Here is a 24146-nt window from a genome sequence, read left to right on the forward strand (position 1 = left end):
TGGGGAAAAACCAGTTCCCAAAAAATGGGCACTCTGAAAGTAGGTAAAAATTGACTAAGGACAAATTAACAAGCGTAGCATCAGAACAGATACTATACTCTGATCTCAGCCCGAAGGCCAAGTCCTGTTTCATCTCTCTTTAGTATCCCTCTTTTCTCAAAGTATACAATTTGGTATTGGTCAAGAGTTAAATATACCGCTTTAAGAGCGAACGGTTGAATTATTTAAAAGGCATTTCTTAAGCTGAAGTTAAAAAAGGCAAATCTAATCTGGCAGACTGAGAATATGTGTTCTCACAAACCTTAAAGCAGTAAACTCCAAAAATCACGGTATAACTTGTTATCATTTCCATTTTAAAGGCACCTTATATTTCTGTTTTCATGTTGACCGAAGATTATTATTGCCTTTTGCCACATTTCAAAAGTATTATATAGACATATATACAATTTCACCAGTACCACCTGTCCATGGTCAGGTTGGCGACTAAACCAACACCCCTTATCAAACTTGCTTGATAAGGAGGGTGGCTAGACACCCAGCAGGACTAAAAACAAAACCTATTTAACGGCCATCTAGCAAACTCCTCCAGGTATGGGTTAAATACACTTGCCAACCCGCAGGGCAAGCGTGGCGAGTATGGCAAAACCCCAGGACAATTTTATACGTAGCATCTGTCTGCATTCTATGTCCTTCTCTACGCATACACCATTTCATATACACACACACTCACACACACATAGTAATCTTACCTGCAGACACTAGTATTTCATTCGTACGCAATCATCAGCGTAGGAAGTGATACGAACGGCGTGTAATATGTAATACCCCTGACCCACTTCCCATAGCAGTAGAGCAACGAAACTTGACAGTCATTAATCTTTCTCTACATAGGAACCACCCAGATTTATTCATTTCTCCCATCATTTGATGCAGCTCTGGAAACCGTCTTTGTAGAACACCCCAGATTGGTCCTCCAACCACGACGTGACTTCAGAAATCAAGGCTGCATCATCTGGGAAACGCTTTCCTTTCAAAAACAACTTCATGGCTGAGAAGAGGTGAAAGTCAGAGGGTGCAAGGTAAGGAGAATAGGGAGGATGGGGAAGGATTTCATAACCACACGCCCGTGCTTCTGATCTGGCGACATGCAAGTTGTGGACTGGAGCGTTGTCCTGCAGGCGGAGGGTACCTTTGTTGATCTTTCCCCACCTCTTGATTTTGATAGCTTCCCTTAATTTCCTCAAAAGTGAAGCATAATAGGCTCCTATAATTGTGGTACCCTTCGCCAGGAAATCTGTCATCACTACTCCATCCTGGTCCCAGAAAACTGAGCATGACCTTGCCAGCGGAGGGCTGTACCCTTGCCTTCTCTGGAGGTGGCGAGTCCAAGTGCTTCCACTGCATTCACTGGGCTTTGGTCTCTGGATCATAGTGATGGACCCAGGTTTCATCCTGTGTAATCAGTCTTTTGAAAAACTTTGACTCATCTTCTTGGCACATCTCCAAATTCATCCTCGATCACTCGACGTGTTATCGCTTCTGGAATGGTGTGAGCAACCTGGGAATCCATCTGGCAGACACCTTATGCATATGCAAATGGTCATGAATGATAGTTTCCACAGACCCTGTACTAATCTTGACATCTTGGGCTATTTGGCGAATAGTAATGCGCCGATCTTCCAAAATGGCAGCCTCAACTTGACGGACAGATGCCTCATCAATTGCAGAAGGGGGGGACTAGGTCTGGGAGCTATTTTTACACACTTCCGGCCATGTTTGAATTCATGATGCCAGCGTTTTACAAGATCATATAATGGGGCATTATCACTATAAGTTTCTTTCATTTCATCAAAAGTCTCCTGTGGTGTGCGTCTTTTCAAATACAAAAACCGGATCACTGCTCGACATTCAACAGCCTCCATTTCACACCTGACTCAGTTCAAACACCTGTAAAACAGAAACCACAATTAGTTCATAGCTGTAATTTGCCACATAACCCGTAGAGATATAAATCATTTCACATGCAAAAATTCAGCTAGATCAGACAACTGGAAGTGGGTCAGGGGCATTACTTATTGCACGCCCCTCGTACTTATTACCGGTTGGAGGATTCGAACTCAGTTACGAAGTCACCTTTGCCATCACAGTCTGGTATTCAACCTCATAGGCCACCAATAATTATCACGGGAAATGAAAGAAAATAGTGTCCAATATAATGTTGAGATGAGCGGATGTAGAACCCTTAACTCGGCGATCGCCCCCCCCCCCCGACTCACTCTGCCCGGATGGGAAAATGGTGGAATCAAGGTACACAAATGATACCTTGTTCTCCAATACAACGATAGTCAAAGCGGTTTCCATCCTCTTGAGAGAACAAGAAAAAAAAACATTACTCTTCGATGTGTTGATGCTCATACCCACGAAAAGCCCATCCTCTTGCAGCCTGTCCGGCGCACTGTACACCTCATCTCCGGCCGACTCAACAATACGAGGTACGACACATTCACCCCCAACCTCGTCCAACTATCATCCTATGACAGTCCTGGAGAGCGTCATCAAGAACAGTCAATCGTGTAATTGAAGAGAGTTGAAGAGAATGCACATCCATGTCGAAGATCAGTTTCCACCGCAAAGGTTTCTGACTCGCTACCATATACTCATACCCGAACTCGTATCGACTTGTATTAGGACGGGATTAGACGAGAAAATTTGCAATTAGTTTCTTATTCATTCGAAATTCCATTCCTCTCGTTTTTCCCACTCGAATCCATTTATATTTCTATGTACATCCATAAACAGGGATCGTTTCAGCTAGAAATTACAGTTCCGATGTAGCCCACCATTGGGGTCGTAACAGCTGTGGGTAATTAACTTCTTATAATTATAATAGATTCGTCCCCTCTACTTGATTGTCTAAACCTGCCTTCTTGCATTGTTCTAATCCAACGTTCATTGGATTTTGCCAGCATGTACGTGTAATTCGGACAGTAGGTAAATATACTTACTTGAACATTGGGGTCCATAAATAAAATTGAACTTTGTACATTTACATTGACAAGTGTCCGGATCCAGGGTGCCACCATTATAGCAAGTTTTGCCCTGACAATCTGCGGAAAAAAAAAAAAAAATTTAAACATGTGTTACCTGACAACGTTCCCTGGTGGGAACCTATCAAAAGACCAAAAAGCTTTAATCTGTAGAAATTTGTCGAAAAACATTTTTCCATAGCATAACGTTTTCGGGATCTCAGATTAAAATATGAATTTTTTTTTTTTTTTTTTTTTTTTACTGGAGAAATTCACAGTTGGTCACAATTTAAATCTGCCGGATTCCTTTGGTTTGGATTGTTAATAGTTTTAAAGGCCGAATTGTGCATTTTTTAAAAATATAAGTACAACATTTAATCCTCATGGAATTTGATTTTCTTAATTAAAATATTACTATTTGATCAATTTACATAAATTTTGGAATATGACATTTTCGTTCCGTGAGGAAACTTCTATATTTTTGTTATTTTAAGTTGAATCCTGGACTTGCACCATAGAAAAAAAAAAAAATGACCATTAGCTTACCATTGAGGCGTCCTCCACGTGCGCAACTTTCGTATGGCTGTTTACCGGCAAAATTGCCCCTGTAAAAAAAAAAAAAAAAAAAAAAAAAAAAATTAATAATAATAATAATAATTAACAAATGTCTAAATGTACACCAATCTATTGGCATATATATATGTGTGTGTGTGTGTTAATATTTTCCAGAGGTAAAGCGACCAATGAAGTTTGAACGAGATTAATATAAGTGTGCTCAATACCGAAGTAGGGCAAGATATACGTTTTATTTGTTTTACATAAGCATTAATATGTCGCTACACATTCATGAGCATGTTTCGGGCAGCCAGTTACTAGTAACTAAAGACCTCTATAGGCGATATTGCTTATACAAAAGTTTAGTCCGTAATGAAAATTATTCAGGGATTCAGCAATCCTAAAAAATTATCAGGAGGTCACATCACGTGTCATTAACAAAAAAAAAAAGATAACGATCTATGTGAAAAGACGGAAAAGAATAGGGGGAGAGTAAGGGTTGTATCGAAATAGAAAAAAAAAGAAACGATGAAAAAAAAAACCACAGGAAAAAAGAAAAAATGGGAAGAGAAAGTAAAAAGAAAATTAAAGAAAAAAGAAACAGAAAATAAAAGCAATAACATCAATTAATAAAGATATACATATAAACATTTTTTGTGATTGTTGAATCCCTGAGTAATTTTCATTACGAACTAAACTTTTGTGTAACCAATATCGTCTGAAAAGGTCTCTAGTTACTTGCAACGAGCTGACCGAAACATGCTCATGTACACCTAGCGAAATATTAATGCTTATTTAAAACACACACACACACGTCATTTGCGAGCAAATTTTTCCCATGGGCAGAACTGCTGACTATCAACGCGATGGTTGTAGGTTGAATTCCCGGCTAGGGAAAGGAGCTAGTCTAGCCGCACTAATGAGTTGTGATACAACGAAATGACTATACTTTTTACACACACACACACACACACACACACACACACACACACACACACACACACACACACACACACACACACCTCATAACGGATAAAATACTTGTAAAGTACATTCAGTTGTAAATGACGCTCTTCTGGAGGTTGACAGTTCAATCCTCAGTGCAGACGAATACAATTATGATTTAAGACTTCTATCTAATCATGGCTGACGGAACATGAGCATCCTACTCGTTTACTTGACTAGGTTTGGTGATAACTTTCAAAAGGGTTCCGTTCGAAATCCGTGCACATTTCCAAGTTCGAGAGAAGGATTCCCGTGTTCGACCAGATAGACATGAAGAAGGCCAGAGGTTACATCGATCGAAACGTTGTGAAAAATTACACCCAAGATGAAAATAATAGTCCAAATAATACACAATCAGAGTTTAGCTAAACAACATGGTTAAGGGTTCTACATGCAGTTATAATAAGTATAGCAATAATAAAGCTAAACGTGTTTAAGTCGAATCACCGAAAAAGGCGTAAAAACCGTTTAATAATACAGAATCGTTTGGCAATTATGGGTGTAAAATTCTTTGTCTTATCAATAACGTTAGGTGTAAAATTCTGTCTTATCAATAACGTTAGGACGATTAATAAAAACTGAAATCCGAAATCATAAAAAGCAAAGCTTTTGGGGCATCGGAATCGGATTTTTCCGGTGCCAAAATCGAATCTTTTAATTATTTATTTTTTGTCTATTTAAAACCTTATTTTCCATCGTTGATAGTAACAATAAAAAAAACAAAAAAAACAAAAACATGATAAATATTCATCGATTTGAAACTTCTAGTAAAATTAAAATATGGCATTTTCACATTCATAAGTGTATTCTTACGTTTGCGAAAATATATGCATATAGTACATTCTTTTATGGTAATCTAAAAAGTAATAAATAAATCTACATTTAGAGTTTTGAAAAGAACCAGAATCGAGAATTTTTTTAAAAATCGGGAATTGTACCGGAATCGAGAAAATTATTGGCATCGTCCTAGGCTCTACTATGCCTTAGAGTTAGTTCCGAATAAAGAAATTATTTAGGAAGCACCCCGGTTCCTATATAGAGAGTTGTGTTTGCCGCATTTATTGGCACTGTTATATATATCCAGGAACACGAGTTATTTCCCCTTGATTGGGATTACTCCCACCGTAACCATTGCTTGCAACCTTCCACCACACAATCACATGGTATATCGTAGTAGCAAAAGCTACTACTCCTTCTTAGTGTTAATAAAGCTTCTGTTACATTCACACGTGTCTATATTCTCTCGATGTTCTTTCTAACCCGTTACTAATACAGGCCACATAATACAACATGCACGTGATGTTCTACACTAAACGTTAGAAACACAAAATACATAATATATTCATAGGTGAAGCTTGTAACAGTTTAGACGCTAAACGAAACTTCGCACATAGTCGTTTACGTAAACATGCAGCTTTGCACGCTTGCGTTTTTACCAGTACGCAGTCAAGTTACCAAATCAAATAAAAGTCTTTTGATACATTGGACGAGGTGTTTATACGTGCTGGTCTTTATTTCATAGTCACGTCTTGTCATTCATGACTTATTGTCGTCTGGTCTAGTGGTTGGCGATCTTTTCCTAATGTAGTCTGCGACGCACGGGCAGAGTCTCGAGGCAACATCCGCTTAGATTGTTTCTACATAGTCAAACGCATCTCGTCTATATCACTCCTAACGAGAAACTGACAAAAATTCCGTTCCTGCATCCGAATACACGATGTCATCTCTTGTCATATTGTTAAACCCCACATTTCTAGCGCATTTTGTCTAGATAGATAACCTTTGAGTCCAGCTTCAACCACGCTACACGCAGCTGAGTCTATTTCCGTTTGCCGCCTGATTAAAAAAAAAAAATAAAATAAATATATATATATATATATATATATATATATATATATAAGGCATTTATTTTATGATCATACCTTATCACCTTTCACATGCATAAAAAAATAAGATCGTTTAATCCTGATTCATGATTAATATAATAACGCTAAAACAAAAAAATCCAGACTTTAGCCATTTTTAAAATGAATTGTTCCCAAATCAAATTATGCCGCCCTGTCCACTAAAACAGTACACTTGAATAAATACATTTCAAAAAGTAAAATTTTTATTGATTTGAAGAATATTTTAAAATATGTTTTTCAAAAGGAATTAAATTGCTATAATTTTGAACAAGCGATTTTTTAGCTGTAAAACATACGGCATCGAATCTTCCATTCACGGCAGCCATATTGAATTTTTTAAAACTTCGAAGGGCTTTAAGAAAATTTAAAGAATAAATTGAATTAAATTAAATAAAAATAAAAAATACTTAAAAAAAGTTTCCAAGCTCAAAAACTATTCAAATCGATTTAATTTTATTGCGTTTGGTAAAAGTTATGCGTTGTAAATTTGCTTATTTCTTCATCTCTTTTCCCCTTGTTAACTCTACTACACAATTGCCGATGAATTTCAACGTTAATTTCCTGCAATGATTTATAATAATTGATCGCAGTGTAGTAGCTGCTCTACTAAGTACGACACTTCGAGTTTAAATTCAAGTTGCCTATGAGCAATCTTTCGAGTCGCTTCACAGGAGGTTTGAAACAGGACGTCGACGGCAACTTAACACCGGTTATGCATGTGGAGTCGATTGGCCTGTTCGTGTATAAGCAATAATAACGACAGAGATATGACGGTAGCTAGATTGGTTAGCGACACGGACTGAAAACCCAGCAACCTTCACTTGGTCCGTACCCAATGTCTTTCTAAAAACAATTCTAACTAGAAAGATATCGGGGAAACGAATGCCAACAATATTCATCTGATTCATTCGAAATGAATGAAAGATGCTCAACAACAACGACAATCTGCCGACAGTCCAAGACCAACGAAAAAGGCCACCGCAAGTGACGACGACCATTGCAGCAGGGTCCAGTCGAATAGAAAGAGACGCCTTTCGTAATGTCATGACGATACCGGTCGCGGTTAGGGTTAGAAGCTTTCGGTCGTTATCGCACGGAAGCAGCGTGATATTGCCACTCGCCGGAACGAGCATGCGAAGCACTAAGCAGTGCTTCTGCTTCGATCTCGCACCGTGGCCACGGCCGACGTTGCACGCGTGTCGATCGGTAGAATAAACTCCTGTCTTATGACGGCCTTGTCACCGTGTGTGTGTCAGGTCACCACTTTCACCTAACGAAACAAACAAACAATGGCTACGCTTGTCGGCAGAAACAGACACATAACCAACAATATTCGAAGTCACCCCACGCATGCGTGTTCACAACTTCAGTCTTGTTTTTATCGCAACCGAGAGAACGCACATAGAAACTTGACTTTTTACAACTAAACAAAAACAAATTAATTTCGAACCGAAATTAATGTATAAAAACAGCTAAAACACTTGATTGTAAGAAGTTCGGTCAGGAATTAATAGTTATTTCTGTGCTGTTTTTTTTTTTTTCTGCATCGTCGTCTGTAACTTCAGTACTTTTATAAAGAGAACATTTTCTTGGCAAAAAGAGAAAGAACTAATCCGACTAAGGAGTATGAAGCCACCCGGAATGCGACTTCAACGTCTTCCGAACTATGCAAAGAAAGGGTCTTAGCAGCAGTAACATCAATAGTTCAAACAACCTTTTCAATACTAACTACCACAAACTATCATTGCGATTGAAAAAGGCCTTTCAGGGCCAACTACTTGCATACAAACTCCACTCTTTACTACTGCCTGCCTTCTAGGACTACTCTCTATAACCAGTAAACTCCACCTCACTCCTGCAGCCTCCAGCAACGCACAGCCTCCGGCTACCAGTATCCAGTGCCCGTTGACATCCGACTACTTGTTTCAGAGCCCACTAACGTCCAGCTATCTATTCCAGTAGTCACTGACGTCCAGTTACCAAAGCTCACCGACATACAAAATCTACTGATAACCCACTTATTATTCCAGAACCCACTGGCGTCCGGCTACTTGTTCTAGCTGTCTATTCCAATACTCGCTGACGCCCAACTATCTGTTCCAATACCCACTGACGTTCAGTTACCAGAGCTCAATGACACAGAATCCACTGACAATCCGCTACCTGTTCCAGAACCCACTGACGTCCAGTTACCCGTTTCAGAGCTCACTGATGTCCAGCATCCACTGGGTCGAGCTACATGTTCTAGTGTACACCGACGCCCAGCTATTTGCTTCAGTGCCCACCGACGTCCACTTAACTGTTCCAGTGATTGATTCCGTATCACTTTGACTGATCCTGAATAAACAATCTCCATTGCCAATAATTTACCATTTCGATTCTCGGTAAATAAAAGACGACAGTCATCGTCTTTAAACGATCTCGGTTGTCTATCGTTCTTTTTTTGCTATTGCCGTTTTTTTTTTTTTTTTTTTTTTTTGCTTTTGTGTCCACCTTGTAGTTGTATGGTTGATTGGCACCTTCACACCACTCTGCAACAGTCTAACAACTCACCCGACCGCATAATTACAAACGTAATAATTCCTCAGGTTTTTGCAGTTGGCGAAATAACATCCAATTCTCGTCGTTCTGTCCCAAACCATCTATAAATAAATAAATAAATGAATAAATGAATGAATAAATAAATAAATGAATATAAATAAATTAATATAAATAAATTAATATAAATAAATAAATAAACAACGCATAAATATTGTGAATTTTACGAAAAGTAAACACTTTTCTTTAATTCATTTTATCTGAGGGTGAGAACCCCAAAATGGATTCGTCCATTTTCTTTTTCATACGAATATTTAGAACGCTGAAATCAACAAACTTCGAATTGTAAGAAAAAAAAAGACGAGACTAATATTTTTTGGTGCAGGTTTACAATTAGACTAAAGCGGAATTTTTAAAAATAGGTATCTTTCAGCAAAAATAATATCACTACATGGTTTATACTTGCATAATATTTGCGTAAAATCTTTACAGTAAACAAAAAATTGTTTCCATACATATTTATGTATACGTATATATTTTTGTTTAATCTATTAGTCTATCTATAAATGTGAAAGTGTCTGTGTGTCTGTACATTAATTACTCTATGCAATAACTTTGTCAATTTTTAGTCTACAGACTCGAAATTTGATATACAGGGTACTGAGATTTGGGAAAATCGGTGTGATCCGTTTTTGGCCAGAAATTTGGCTGCTAAGGGGTCAAAGTTCAACGATTTGATCTTTGAGAACTCTACCAAACTCCTCCTGTAATTTGGGGTATAAACACTTGAAATTTTAGAAATATTTTCCTTGGATATGGATCTAATTTAATAACTTTATTTGAGCCCAAAACAAATGTTAAGGAGTCATAATAGGGGGGGGGGGTCAAATTAAAAAAAAAAAAAAATGAGTTTTTTTTTTTTTTTTTTTTTTTTTTGCTCAGCATACACCTCCAAACACCGGGGCAACGTCGGGCTGAAATGCTAGTATATCTATAAAAGTGAAAGTGTGTGCGTGTGCGCATTTCCCTACACATAACTCAATTTTCAGTCTACAGACTCGAAATTTGATATACAGGGTACTAAGATTTTTCCAAATCTTAGTGATCAGTTTTTGGCCAGAAATTTGGCTGTTAAGGGGGTCAAAATTCAACGATTTGACCTTTGTGAACTCTACCAAACTCCTCCGACAATTTGGGGTATAAACACTTGAAATTTTATATATAGGTTCCTTGGACATGGATCTAACTTAATAACTTGATTTGAGCCCCCCAAAAAAATAAATGTTAAGGGTCATAATAGGGATCAAAGTAAAAAATTTTTTTTATCTCTGCGGTTTTTACCAAATTACTTAGACAATTTCTGGTCTAAACATTTGAAATTTTACATAAAGGGTATTCAGAGATAGGGCAAGCTTTTTAATCGGTTTGGGTCGAAAATTATATAAATTGTATGTATGTATGCATGCATGTCTGCCTAAAACCTTCGACAGAGGCGACGAATTTTTACAAGATCAGTATCGTTTGGACGCTCGACCCTTCAGACGAAAAATTGGCTAAAGACATTAATTTCTTCACCCTTAACTGGGCACTTTTTTACAGGGAGGGGTCGCCTTTTTTCACCGATATTTTCGAAAGTCATCCCCTCTTTTCCATTGTCTAGCCTTAATTCATAACTACGTCACTTCCGGTTTGGCGGTGGTTGTAACAGCAAAGACGTCACGTTTTTTCCCATTCTTTTCCTCCTTCGCGGTACAAGTTCGAGCCTGCCTTTCTACTACCACTTTTTTTTTTTTTTTTTTTTTGCTCAACACAGCTCCAAACACCCGAGCAACGCCGGGAACCCATGCTCGTATATCTATAATTGTGTGTCTGTGTACATTTCCCTACCAAACTACTCGGTTAATTTTCAATCTACAGACTCGAGATTTCACATAAGGGGTATTGAGATTTGGGAAAATCGTTTTAATTGGTTTTCGGGCAGAAATTTGGCTGTCAAAACTCCACCAATTTTGGGTCTAAACACTTGAAATCTTAATGTAGGTTACTTGGACATGGATCAAACTTTTTAATTTTATTTGAGCCAAAAACAAATGTTAAGGGGGTCAAAATTGGGGTAAACGTTTTTAAAAATTTGATCTCTGCGGTCTCTACTAAATTACTCAACCAATTTTTAGTCTAAAGATTTGCAATTTTACAAGAAGTGTATTCAGACATAAGGCAAGCTTTTTAATCAGTTTTTGGCCGAAATTTTGGCTGCCAAGGAGTAAAATTTCCAAAAATTTGACCATTGCGATCGCTAACAAATAACTCAGCCAATTTTGGGTCTAAACATTTGACATTTTCCATAAAGGGTATTCAGACATGTAGCAAGCTTTTTAATCAGTTTTGAGCGAAAAATTGTCTGCCAAGAGGTCAAAGTTAAGAGTTGAGCTTTGCAGACTCTACCAAACTCCTCCACCAATTCAGTGCATAGGGCCCAAGCAAAGCCGAACTGAACTGCTTGTGTTGGAATATTTTTCACAAAATTTGGACGATTATATTTATATTCAGAGGTGACAAGAACGAGCAATCAGGTACCAAAACCGCTGAATAAAATATACTGAATCTTTTTTCAGTCATAGTTTTACTTTACCAATCCTGACTAAATTAATACTACATTTTTTTGGTCCGCCGACAAAAGGAGGGTGGACCTGTAAATTTACCATCGTCTGTTCGTCCATCCGCACTTTTCTCAATAACTACGCCTTGGAAGTTTTTGAAATTTTGCACAAACAAAACATGATAGGAGTAAAAAAATAACAGAACAGATTTTCCGTGAAAACTCTGGTTGTCCCACTAAGGGTGCCTTTCGGGTTAAAATGGCTAACCTTGACACTTTTGTGCTTATTAAAAAAAAAAAAAAAATTGATGCCTTGGATTTTCATAAAACTTTCTGAAAAGTTGTAACTAACTGATTTCTACATAATTTTGTTTGTCTATACTTTGCGATAACTCTTGGGTGTGCCCCAGGGGTTATTTTAGGGCTAAAAAAAAACAAAAAAAAAAAACACTCCATTTTTGGAACTATTTTACCATATTTGTCCAAAATTTTCTGTGTATGTCTATTTAGCAGTTTTGCATGGTGCTAAACTCAAATTTAAATATGTTAAGGCCTTGGAGACTTTTGGGGCTACATTAGGCAGACCAAATGATGGACTTTTTTGGATGGTGCAGAACTCAAATTTACATATGTTAAGGCATAAAACTGCACCGTTTATTCATTTCACCAGGATTTGACGTCGTCTGGGAACTTTTGGGGCTAAATGGAGGAGGGGGCAAATACTGAACTTTGTCATGTGCACTGACGGGGGACCATGCATGCTTCACTTGTTTCATCTGGAATTCTTTACAATTTAAAGCTTCCCTGGATTGATGCTGGCAGTTTTTGCTTGGCGCAACTTCCTTTAACATTCGCAATTTGATAATTTTATTTTCTACGGTAGTTTTTTCTTTTGCCATACGTTTTTGGATCATTTTTGCAGTACAAGAATGGCCTTGAACATATAATTATGAATAGATAAACTTGGTCACATCTCTTAAAATATTACATCATTTTGATTAGGAAATTTAGAAAACCGAATAATTTTTTTTAATTAAATGATTAAAATCACTGTTCTAGAACTTCCACTGTGAAAACATCTACATAAACATATTTAGTGTTTTCTCTTTATTTTGTTACTAGTATTAACTGTTAAATGCTAGACAGTTTAACAATAAATCTGTATATCTATGAGAATGTGGTGAGTGAGGACACTTCACAACCTATATACTCAACGAGTTTTTGATCTACAGACTTGAAATTTGGTTTATAGATCATATTCCAAAAATTACAAAAATTGTAGCTTTATTTTGAAATAGGAAAAAAAAATTTTATGAATATCGGAGAAGTGACTATCTTGTCTGCTACTTTGAAAAAAAAAAAAAAAAAAAAAAAAAAAAAATCAAGAAACAAAGGGAGATAATTTATTCTTACTAGATTTATGTTGTAATAAATACATTATCAATTATTGTTTACATTATTAATTAGTTTATTCCTATTAACTGCTAAAACCTATCTTCATGAAAATGGAACTATTTGACCAATTTACGTGTTTTTTAAAAATATATTTTCGTTTCGTCACGGGTGCGTACATAAGATCTTTTTTCTTTTTTAATAGAGGAGGATTTTGGACAATAACCAACACTCACGCCTTGTGATCATGGTACGAACGTAGCTATGCTACGATTACGTTAAAAACCATCGACTGTTTTATTTATTGTTGTTGTGCAAGTTAAGTCCCTTGGGCAAATCGGAAGTTAGGAAGAGTTACTTCCCTTGTACACCTACTGTCATGGCGTCTTTTCTAAATAAAGCCTGCATTCTTTACCTCTCGTTCTTTCTCATCTATTCTGTATCACAACCATCCCATAGGATTAACCCCCCAACATAACAGTTGTCGCGACGACACACACGCATCTAAACAAAGTAAATTGTCGATAAAAAAGTAAACACTTTCGTTAGAAGACGTAAACCCCTTCTTCGTACTTTCTCTAATCGTAGCTTTCACCTAAATTTCTCTTCGATATTTTATGTATGGCATGCAAGGATGATCCCCTGGCGACAGAACAGAATAAATAGTGTTGGGACGATTAATCGGAATCGGATTTCGGAAAAATCGGAGCTTTTCGGTGTATCAGAATCGGAAAAATTTGAGCCTTTTTTCCGATACCAAAACCGATTCCTTAAATTATCTTTATTTGATTTTATGTTTAAGAAACCTACTGCTTGTAGTAAAAATAAAATACATGTTTATTGATTTAAACTTCCAGTAAGATTACAATCTCTAGACCCCCCCTCACAAATGTGATTTTACGTTTGAGAAAACATAAGCATATTTAATAGGTTTTTTTTTATGATAATCGGGACAAAATAACACTTTTGTAGTTAAATATTTAGACATTTATAAATAATTGGAATCGGTAATTGTATCGGAATCGGAAATTTAGTACGATCTCGGGAATAAATATTGGAATCGTCCCATCACTAATAAATACCCAACTTCCGTCGGGCCTCGTGGTCATAGGAATCACTTTACTATCATCACGTGAGAGACGACCCATGCTTACATGTTAGTTAATTTGGTTTGTTTATTTGGCGCTTCTATATCATTCAAACGAAAGAAAAAGTGAAGTAACTGGTATCTATGTAATTGCTATGTTACAAATTGTCACATATCAAAATTACGGAAAACGATGAGGTAGAGAAATAATAATTGATGAAAAACTGTTTTCGAGAAAGTTTTTATGAAGAATATATTTTGTCCGACATTTTGAATTACATTCGTCACGTGACGTAAGCAAACTAACTTAATTATCTTCCCTCTAAACTTATCTCTTTTAGTAAGCGTAATATAGTGACTTCTTTTTTCATTAATAATTATTTTTCTACCTCATAGTTTTTCGTAATTTTTGGGTATATTACTATTTGAAACATAGCAATTACGTAAGTACCAATTATTTCAATTAAAATTCAATATTTTTTCGTTTGTATAATATAGAAGCACCAGTTATTGTTTTACGGCAAAAGAAAACAAAACAAAAAAAACTTTTTCCAAAATTAATGGATTCAGCATTAAATGGCTTAAAACAAAATACACAAACCAAACATCATAGATTTTTATCCCAGAAAAAGCACACGGAAAAGAAAAATAATAAAGTTGTATATTTTTTTTCTGTTAATAGCAAAAAAAAGTTGTAATTTGATGTCGATTGCAAAACAATAAAATTGCTATGGAGATATTTTTAAAGATGCATTACGAAATGACCAATAAGAAGTAATTATATGGTGATTGTTAAGCTTCTAAATTTTTTAGACGAGGACTGATTATTCATATTCGTATTTGTGAATATTGTAGTAGACTAACTTGTAACAAGCATAGTAGCAGAAGTTAATTCTCACGGCTCAAGATTTGAAGTCCATTTCTTCCCTGGCTTGTCCAATCACAAGCCAGCTCTCAATCACGTGGCTGAGCGAATTCGGCAACTCCTTTTTCTTTCTCCCTGGCTTTCGCCGGCAGCAAACCTCGCTTGGGGCCGTTGGCCCCTGGCTAACGCGAGTAAAACAAGCCAACATGGCTATCGTCAAAACTTGTTTCCACGTACTCTTTCCTACATTAACCCTTTGCCTCATCTCTACTATTGGACGCATGCTCCTACAACACGTAAACACATTAAAAATTGTTCTCTTTTAACAGGCCTGACCTATATCTAGCAATTTTAAACAAATCAAGTCTAAGCAAAGACTCAAAAGAAATTTGTTCAAATCAAATGAGTACGAACGGGTTCGTTTTTGTTATAATGGCGAAATTTGCATATTGAAATATTAGATGTCAAATAAAACCAATAGAACCTACTTAACTGTCATGTTGTAGTAATGAAAATATCCAGAAATTACGAAAAACGATAAGGTAAAAAATAAATTATTAACGAAAATATTTTTCGAAGATAATTAGCAAATATTTAGTTTCGCTAAATTAGCCAAAGATTTTCAGTTTTCTGAAAGATATTTATCTCCCTTTTGTTATGATTCAAACTTTCCGCTTTTTTTTTTTTTTTGCAAAACTCAATTTTCGCTAATTGTCTTTGAAAACTATTTTCATTGATAATAATTTTCTACCTTATCGTTTTTCGTAATTTTTGGATATGTTCATTACTTTGACATGACAAATAAGTAGATACTATTGGTTTTACTTGAAAATTCAATATTTAAACTTTCAAATTTCGCTATTATAATGAAGAACCTACGAACATTATCTAGGCAGCCATTTATAAAAATCAACTGAAGCAGGTATGCAGAAAATGAACATTTCTTTTGTTCCCCTTACACCGAGGCATAAGGAGCCACTGTGATAGGGATCAGATTTATAGGAGGCAACATAGGTAAGATGTTTGTTCACATTATATTTCTTTATGTTTGTATGATCGAGAAATCAGTCTTGCAAAAACTAGATCATTTTGGTGACGTTTAATCTAGCGGGCTGGGACATTCATTTTAAGAAGTCCTAGGAGGTCCATCCTTGTAGGTCTTGTCTCTGGTCTTTCGGATGGACTAAGTTTATTGCTTACTGCCTGTAGCGCTCTAACCAGAGAATGCCGACAGGGCTGCCTAGGCAATTTTCAAAATGCCAGAGTGCTCTTCCTTTGAGGCGCTGGCTTGACTTCCACAAACTTCCGACCTCGTGTCACATCTTCCTGCGATGGGAAGGAATAAATAACAGCAATTTGTGGCAGTTATGGCTCTTAGAATCATGACGTGTACTTTTGTAACATACTTTTGTTAATACACTTTTTGTTAACTATACTATGGTTTTTTTTTGTTTTTTTTTACATAGGCATCACCACTTATCAAGGCCCAGAGGCCACTCGATTTTTATTGACCTGCAAGGCTATAACACTGGCGACGAGTGATTCTAAACTTACGTCACAATAACACTGGCAACGAGGTATTAAAACCTTACACCATTATAATAGGGTTTGGAATTGAAAGTCCAGACATCTTTTATGTAGTTTAAATATTGTTAAAATTAAATATCTAAAGTTAAAATATTGCTAATAAAACATGGTATCATATAGGAAGTGCATGTTAACCTATGACATACCTGTGTGTAATGGCCGACAACTCCATTATGTTTTATCTCTCCGTAGTTATAATCTTTATATTCGTCATACCAGGCCTTCATTACACTTTCCCAGGATTGGTATCCATATGCCAGGTTTTGACCAACATTATATTTTCCTAAATAAAGAGAAAAGACATTTATATGGAAATGTATATTTTGAATATTGTTTTATAAACATTTCGAAACTGAAGATGATTACTAGAGAACTGGTCAGATGTCGGGGGGGGGGAAAAAAAAAAAAAAAAAAAAAAAAAAAAAACTAATTCCATAGTTGGTTATTCACCTTATATTTTCTCCATTCAAGTTCTATGTTTATTTTACATGCAATTATATTCTGGAGTTGATGTTACCGTGCATATTTGATAATATATATAATCATTATTCATTGTTAGGCATTTTGGCCCTTTAAAAATAAGGTAAAGATTATGGACCGTTGACTCAGAATAATGCTGGTTAAATTTAAATATATAGCATAATCACATTGACACACTAGTTCTTATTAGATCCCCGAAGTTAAGCAACATTGAGCCTTGTCACTACTGAAATGGGTGACCATTTGGGAATTTCAGATGCTGTATCTACTCTATGTATGTATTGGCATTGTTTCCAGTCATCCTGGTCTTTCCCTAGCCAATGGACTCAAGCAGTGCCGATTCAGGATAGGTGCGGCTGTAGATTGTGTAACTCTTGTCTCACAATTACATACGCAGCTACTCTTGCAGGAGAGATCCATTGTCTCTTGAAACTGAACAGAGGCATCGAGGGTTAAATTCATGCACATTTTTGTATTTAATACTAATCTTTATTATTTATAATATTCAGATTAATTTGAAATTTTGCATCATACACATTCAGAAATTTTGCATCATACACATTCAGAAATTTTGCATCATACACATTCAGAAATTTTGCATCATACACATTCAGAAATTTTGCATCATACACATTCAGGAAATTTGCATCATACACATTCAGAAATTTTGCAAGGAAACCGTTGTTCAAACATGAAACAATATCATCATCATTACTTCCAACTAAATCCAAAAGTTCAAAATCTTGGAGTGCAGAACTATTCCCTGTTTTTCCTGCTAAAACATGGCGACTTTAACACCCGATGAAGGTCGGAGGTTACATCGACTAAAACGTTGCACAGATAACACTCAAGATGAGAACAATTTTCCGATTAATGTAAATAATACAAACATTCATACCTCATTTAAAAAATTCAGAACTGTAATCTATTCATCTCCAACTGTGCAGCAAGCAGATACTATAATACTTAGTTCACTGTATCTTACCATTACAAAGGTTGATACGAATTCTTATATTTTCTTTATCGTAATATTAGTTAAATCATAATTTTAGGTGAATACTCAGAAATTGTCAGAAACAACCTTTCCTTTCAGTTAGCTGATACCTATTGAGATTAAATAATGAGGATTACTTTTATAAAGATTTATTTACTTTGGTCAAATACTGAACTATATTGCATCCTTGCAATGTAAATGTCTTTTTAAGATTTAGATTAACAACATTTACAATATTGATTCATTTGAACTAATAAAAAGCTTTAAAATTCATAAGAATCATGATCATAAACCACTTCCAGGATTTTTAAGAGACTCATAAATTCATGTCCAATGTCAGTTGACAGCTTGAAATCCTGACTAGTCCACATGTAATGGAGCACAGACGCGCATGTGAAAGCAGCAGTAGCTATATGCAAATGACTTAGCGGTGTGTGAGGTGACGGCACAACGAGGAAGAAAGAAAAAAAAGATTATAGAAAAGAAAAACGCAGAGAAGTACAGATACAGACGTGTTACATATGTGGCCCAAGATCGACAGGGAAGACGCGTCCTAGACATGGACAAACAAAGAGTACCACGTGGTCGACATGGTAGAGTCTTGTTAAGTACATTGGAGTACGAGAATACTTTAAAACAAGAGACACAGCTTTATTCTGAAAGTACCTGTAAATAAATGTCTGTTTCAACTGAAAATAGGGAGTCAAATTCTTTCTTGTCTGTTCCCCTGCTTACAATGTGTAGGTCCTGAGTGTTGATATGTAACGACTATGTTATACACATAACAAACTTCTAATTATTTAAAAAGTATGTAAAACTATCTTTGGTCTAAAACGTGCTGAAATAACAGCTATTGAGATTAGGATAAAAGTCCACAAAAAGAATGCTTTTACACGTGATCTACAGCGGTTTTATACATATTTACTGCTAAATATGATTTTTCTAGGCAAAAATTTGATTTAAAAAATACCTATTTTTTATCAAATTGTCTTTAAAATAGTATAAACAGTATGAAAACTGAAAAAGTATTGTTAAACAATGTATTTAAAGTTGTTAGAATAATAATGATCTGCAAACAAAGCAAAATAATAACCGTATTAATTTGGTAGGCTATAATTTTTTTAAAGTGTTTTTTCTTTTAAAGACATTTCATAAAATTTCCATGCAAATATACAAGTTTTTGAATAGAATGAATTTTTGTAAATTCAAATCACAATATTTTTAATGTATACAGGGGATGTTCAATAAGTAGTTCCCCTAATCCACTTCTCATACAGTTATTAGTCTTTCTCTACACAGGAACCAACTAAGAGTTACGCATTTCTCCCATCAGCACCTCAGATAGGTCCTCCAGCCATGACGTGCCTTTGGAAATCAAGACTGCATCATCTGAAAAATACTTTCTTTTCAAAAACAACTTCATGGGTGAGAAGAGGTGACAGTCAAAGGGAACATGGGCTTTGTGGATTGAAGTGTTGTCTTGCAGGAGTAGGAAGATACGTTTGATAATCTTGCTCCGCCTCTTGATTTTTATAGCTTTTATTAATTTCCTCAAAAGTGAAGCGTAATAGGTTCTTGTAATTGTGATACCCTTAGCTAGGAAATCTGTCATCATTACTCTGTCCTATTCCTAGAACTATGAGAACTTCGGGTATGGCGAGTCCAAGTGCTTCCACTACATTGACTGAGTTTTGGTCTCTCGATCATAATGATAGATCCAGGTTTCATCCTGTGTAATCACTTTTTCAAAATCTTTGACTCATTTTCTTAGTACATCTCCAAATTCATCCTTGACCACTCAATGCATTCTTGCTTCTTTGTCAGCAACTTGGGAATCCATCTGGCAGGCACCTTACGCAAATGGTCGTGAATGATAGTTTCCACAGACTCTGTACTAATCTTGAACCCTTGGGCCATTTCGCGAATAGTTATGCATTGATAGTTCAAAAGTGCAGCTTCAGCTTTACTGACGAATGCCTCATCAAAGGCAAAAGGTGGGCGACAGGTCTTGGAGCAGTTTAACACAGATTTCCGACCAGTTTTAAATTCATGATGCCAGCATTTTACAACGTTATTTTGATGAGGTATGATTCCCATACGTTTCTTTCATTTCAAACGTTTCCTGTGGTGTGCTTCCTTTCAGATAGAAATACTGTGCGACACTCAACAGGCTCTATTTCACACTCGACTAAGTTCAAGCACTTGTAAATCAGAAACCACAATTAGTTCAAAGCTTTATTTTACCACATAACTCAGACATATAAATCATTGCACTTACAAAATTTCAGCTGGATTAGACATCTGGAAGTGGGTCAGGAGCATTAATTATTGAACGACCCTCGTAAAGATTTTTATAAAATACTAGGAAGATTTTCGCAACATCTTAATGGATTTTTTCTTTTTGATTACTTCATTTTTCACAAAAGGACATCTCATAACCCACTGTGTATTTCTTGTCGAACGACAATGTTAAGTCTAGTTAGCTTTTAGATAGATGTCTTTTTGAGAAGACACGGTGCAGTGAACTAACTACCAGAATCTATGAATAGGTATCAACGTAGTTGGTCAAAGGTGTTGCCAAGAAGGACCAAGGTGCAAACTTTCGTAGCAAGAATGTTATAAAAGATAAGGTTTTGTTTGTTTCGTTTATTTTTTGTGACAGAGCAATCTAAAAATGCAATTAATGCACATTGAATGTTCTTATAAACTGAACTTTAAATATTTTGATTGATTTATGAAATTTTTATATAATTAATTTGTTAAATTACTTAACCTGATTAATAAATACAATTTTTGGGTTGCCCTAATTATGACTTTCACGTTTCATAGTTTTTTCGTTAAGCCTTGGTACTTCTTGCCACATTCTGGTTGTAATTAAATACTTCTAGATGTACGAAGCAAAATGAACGGAATCAAACGATATGAAAAGTTTCGTTTCGTTTTTGTACAAAAAATGGAAGTAAATTAGTAATTATTAGGAACGAATTCAAACCTGAAAAATTCCCCTATATGTAAATAAACTGAGGCGTTATTGTGAAATGACAGGCAAAATCGATCTGCAAGCAGTAAATAATTCCTCCATTAGTAAATTATTTACCAGATAAATGCTTGCCTACCTATATCTGGCTGCTCTACTGGCGCTTTAAATTATGGAAAAATTTCGGTCAATTTTACGGGGGGGGGGGTGGATGGGTAAAAAAAGCACGGAAAGCATGAAGTTTATTAGGAAAATCCATAACAGACTAATAACCTGTCACAGAAGTGGCTTAGGTCACCCTTATCGCTTAGCACTACAAAAAAAGAGATAAATATTTTAATAGTTTTAATTTCATTTTAAAATAAAAAAAAAAACTGAGAAAAAATGGGCGTGAAAAGTAGACAAATAATAAAAAATTAGAGAGAGTGCGGTGCATAAATTCTCAGTAAAAATTTGACGAAAATTTCAGACACAAATTTCAAACGATCACAAAATGTATAGCACATATCTGCAAACCTGGAATTCTCCTTTGGTAGTTTGGCTCATGTGTAAATTCGCAATTCTCGGCCCACTTCTTCGCCAGCATTGACAGTTCTTCATCCCAGCTCTGTTAATAATAAAGAAAACCAAAAGAACTGAAACCATTTGAATAATAAAAAAAAAGTTATATAATCACCATAAGTTGTCTACAATTAAACTGGCTTCGCTCTGGAACTTTTGTTGTCAGTTACGCATGCATAGGGGCGGTTTCAATCAGATTTGACAGATTTTATCAAATTGAGCCCAACACATGAAAGGCCCTGCACTAGCATGATCTTTATTATACTAGCACATCGGTGTCCGGCGTTGTCCGGGTGTTTGGAGGTGTGTTGAGCAAAAAAAGTGTGGTAGTAGGCTCGAACACATACCACAAAGGAGGAAAAGAACATGAAAAAAAAAAAAAAAAAAAAAAAGTGGCGTTTTTGCCATTGCGTCCATCGCCAAACCGGATGTGGCAAAGATTTAAATTAAGGCTAGTCAATCGAAAAGAGGATGACTTTCGAAAATAAGCGACCCCACCCCCTCCCGCATAGAAAAGTGCCCAGTTGAGGGTGAAGGAATTAATGTTTTGAAGCAATTTTTCGATGTTTATCGTCTGAAGGGTCGAACTTTAAAATGATACTGATCTCGTAAAAATCCGTCGCCTCTGTCGAAAGTTTTAGGCAGATATACTTACATACATCCATACACACATTCAAACAGACAGGTGAGATTTATATTATAGAAGATGAGATGCAAAATACCAGTAAAAACATCGAATGACCAATAAGATATTCTTCCTAATAGCAATTTATGTATGTTCAATAGTGATAGGACGATTCTAATTTTTTTCCGATTCCGATACGATTACAGATTCTGTTTTAAATTTCTGATTCCGATTCTTTTCAAATTTTAAATTTATAATGACCAATAAACCTTACTTTAATTTCTTTTCTTCACTGTCTAAATTTTCAGCAACCTGCACCCAACGGCATAAATCACTCAAATATATTGGTATTATTTATAAAAGAGTTTATTTTTCTTTTATTTGACGACAGTTTTATTACACGACATATTATAGGAGTTTACTTTACAGTCCTTGGGAAGATAGACTCCTATAAAACAGTGACGCCGACATAGTATGAAGTTTGTACTTGTGAAAGTAAATATATTGTTTCTTCCATAAATATTGAAGTTGGTTTATGAATTCACAAGCTCACCTATTAGCATTTAAGACGAAACGCACTTTTTAACACTGTCAGGGTAAAGAGAATCTTTATACGAAAGCAAACTTCTCTCATAAGCGACTTGCCAGCCGGGAGTTTTTCCCAAGGATTCGTCTATTTCCTTCTGGAATTAAAACTGGGTTGATTTCAATTCAGTGGAAGGAAACTCGGATGGAGAGCTAAAGAGCAGAGAGAGTCCTCAGAGGAGAAAACCCCTTGTATCAAGTGTTTCGGCCCTTTATTTCTTACAGTTTAGGGGGGGTGGACCACACCCAAGTAATAACTCCCGGATGTCTCTTTTGCTCCCATGTGTTTTTTTTTTCTTTATTTACCCATACACTTCAGTGCCATAGATGAAGGTCTTAACCACCGTGAAATTAGGGAAATTAAGACATAAAGTTGATTTTATTCCTCCTCGACCAGATCCAGCAGGAGCTCTTCTCCGTTGCCTCACTCATTGCATCAGTGCTCTGTTTCGATTCTTCCCTGCAATGAGATTGTAGGCAGACGAGCATACAAATCCCCTTGCACCCACTTCAACTGCGAATACGATGGCACTGGATCCAGCTAGAGCCATATTTTTCAGACTTGTAGACGTCTCATCAATCCTGTTCTCATATGGCACTGCTAGTTCAATCAGAATGATCTTTTTTGCTGCCTGAAAATGGAGCACTAAATCTGGTTTTAATTCAGTTTTGCTGATAATTTCTGGATAGTGTTTTCACTGTGGCAGATCTGCAGCACACACCAATCATCGGCTAATGATATACAAGAATAATTGCATATGCCAAATGTACAGTTGAGTGTTAGGATAACTCTCCAGACTAGGATCAAAGTCTAGTATCTGTTCTATCCTCGGTTGGAAGATGAGATTCGCATTGACTGGTCTAATTTTTATTTTATTCCATCCAGCGAGCCCTCTTTTGGGAAGCTGGATATATCCTATTTAAAAACCAACTTTGTGTCTAACATTGAATTATCTTCAGGATTGGATTATCTGTCCGAAAAAAAAAAAAAAAAAAAATAAATAAATAAATAAATAAAATAAATAAAATAAAATTAAGAAAAAAAATAAATATAAATAAATTGTAGGTGCGCAGCAAAAACTAAAAATTATTCGAAATGTTCTGAACAAAAATTACGAATTCCCTAAAACAAAATTCTAAAATTTGAAAACGCAATAGATTCCAAAATCAGAAACAAAAACCGCGGAAACTTAATAGCTAATCTAATATTAGAAAATAATTTTTTAAAATATATTTTCACAATAATTGATAAGAAAAAGAGTAAAATAATACATTAATAAAAAAAAAAAAAAAAGAAAAGTGAAACATTTATTTTTTGAAAAAAAAGTAATTTTTTAAAAATAAAATAGTTTTATTTGTATTA

At 35.7% G+C, this 24146-nt stretch overlaps 1 protein-coding gene across 2 annotated transcripts in view; it reads right to left on the reverse strand.

Annotated features, from left to right (window-relative positions):
- Nucleotides 1-24146, reverse strand: part of LOC145260608 (venom allergen 5-like) — a 192226-nt gene that overhangs the window by 17164 nt on the left and 150916 nt on the right. For both annotated transcript variants that reach the window (XM_080118904.1, XM_080118903.1), the window contains exons 5-9: nt 21529-21619; nt 16708-16844; nt 9047-9135; nt 3573-3631; nt 3006-3107 (exon numbers count right to left, since the gene is read on the reverse strand). In XM_080118904.1, the coding sequence (XP_079975030.1) occupies nt 3006-3107; nt 3573-3631; nt 9047-9135; nt 16708-16844; nt 21529-21619 (478 nt within the window). The remainder of the gene's footprint in view (nt 1-3005; nt 3108-3572; nt 3632-9046; nt 9136-16707; nt 16845-21528; nt 21620-24146) is intronic.

The sequence above is a fragment of the Euprymna scolopes genome, chromosome 36 (assembly GCF_053919585.1).
Source record: "Euprymna scolopes isolate OS-2025 chromosome 36, ASM5391958v1, whole genome shotgun sequence".
Taxonomy (NCBI): domain Eukaryota; kingdom Metazoa; phylum Mollusca; class Cephalopoda; order Sepiida; family Sepiolidae; genus Euprymna; species Euprymna scolopes.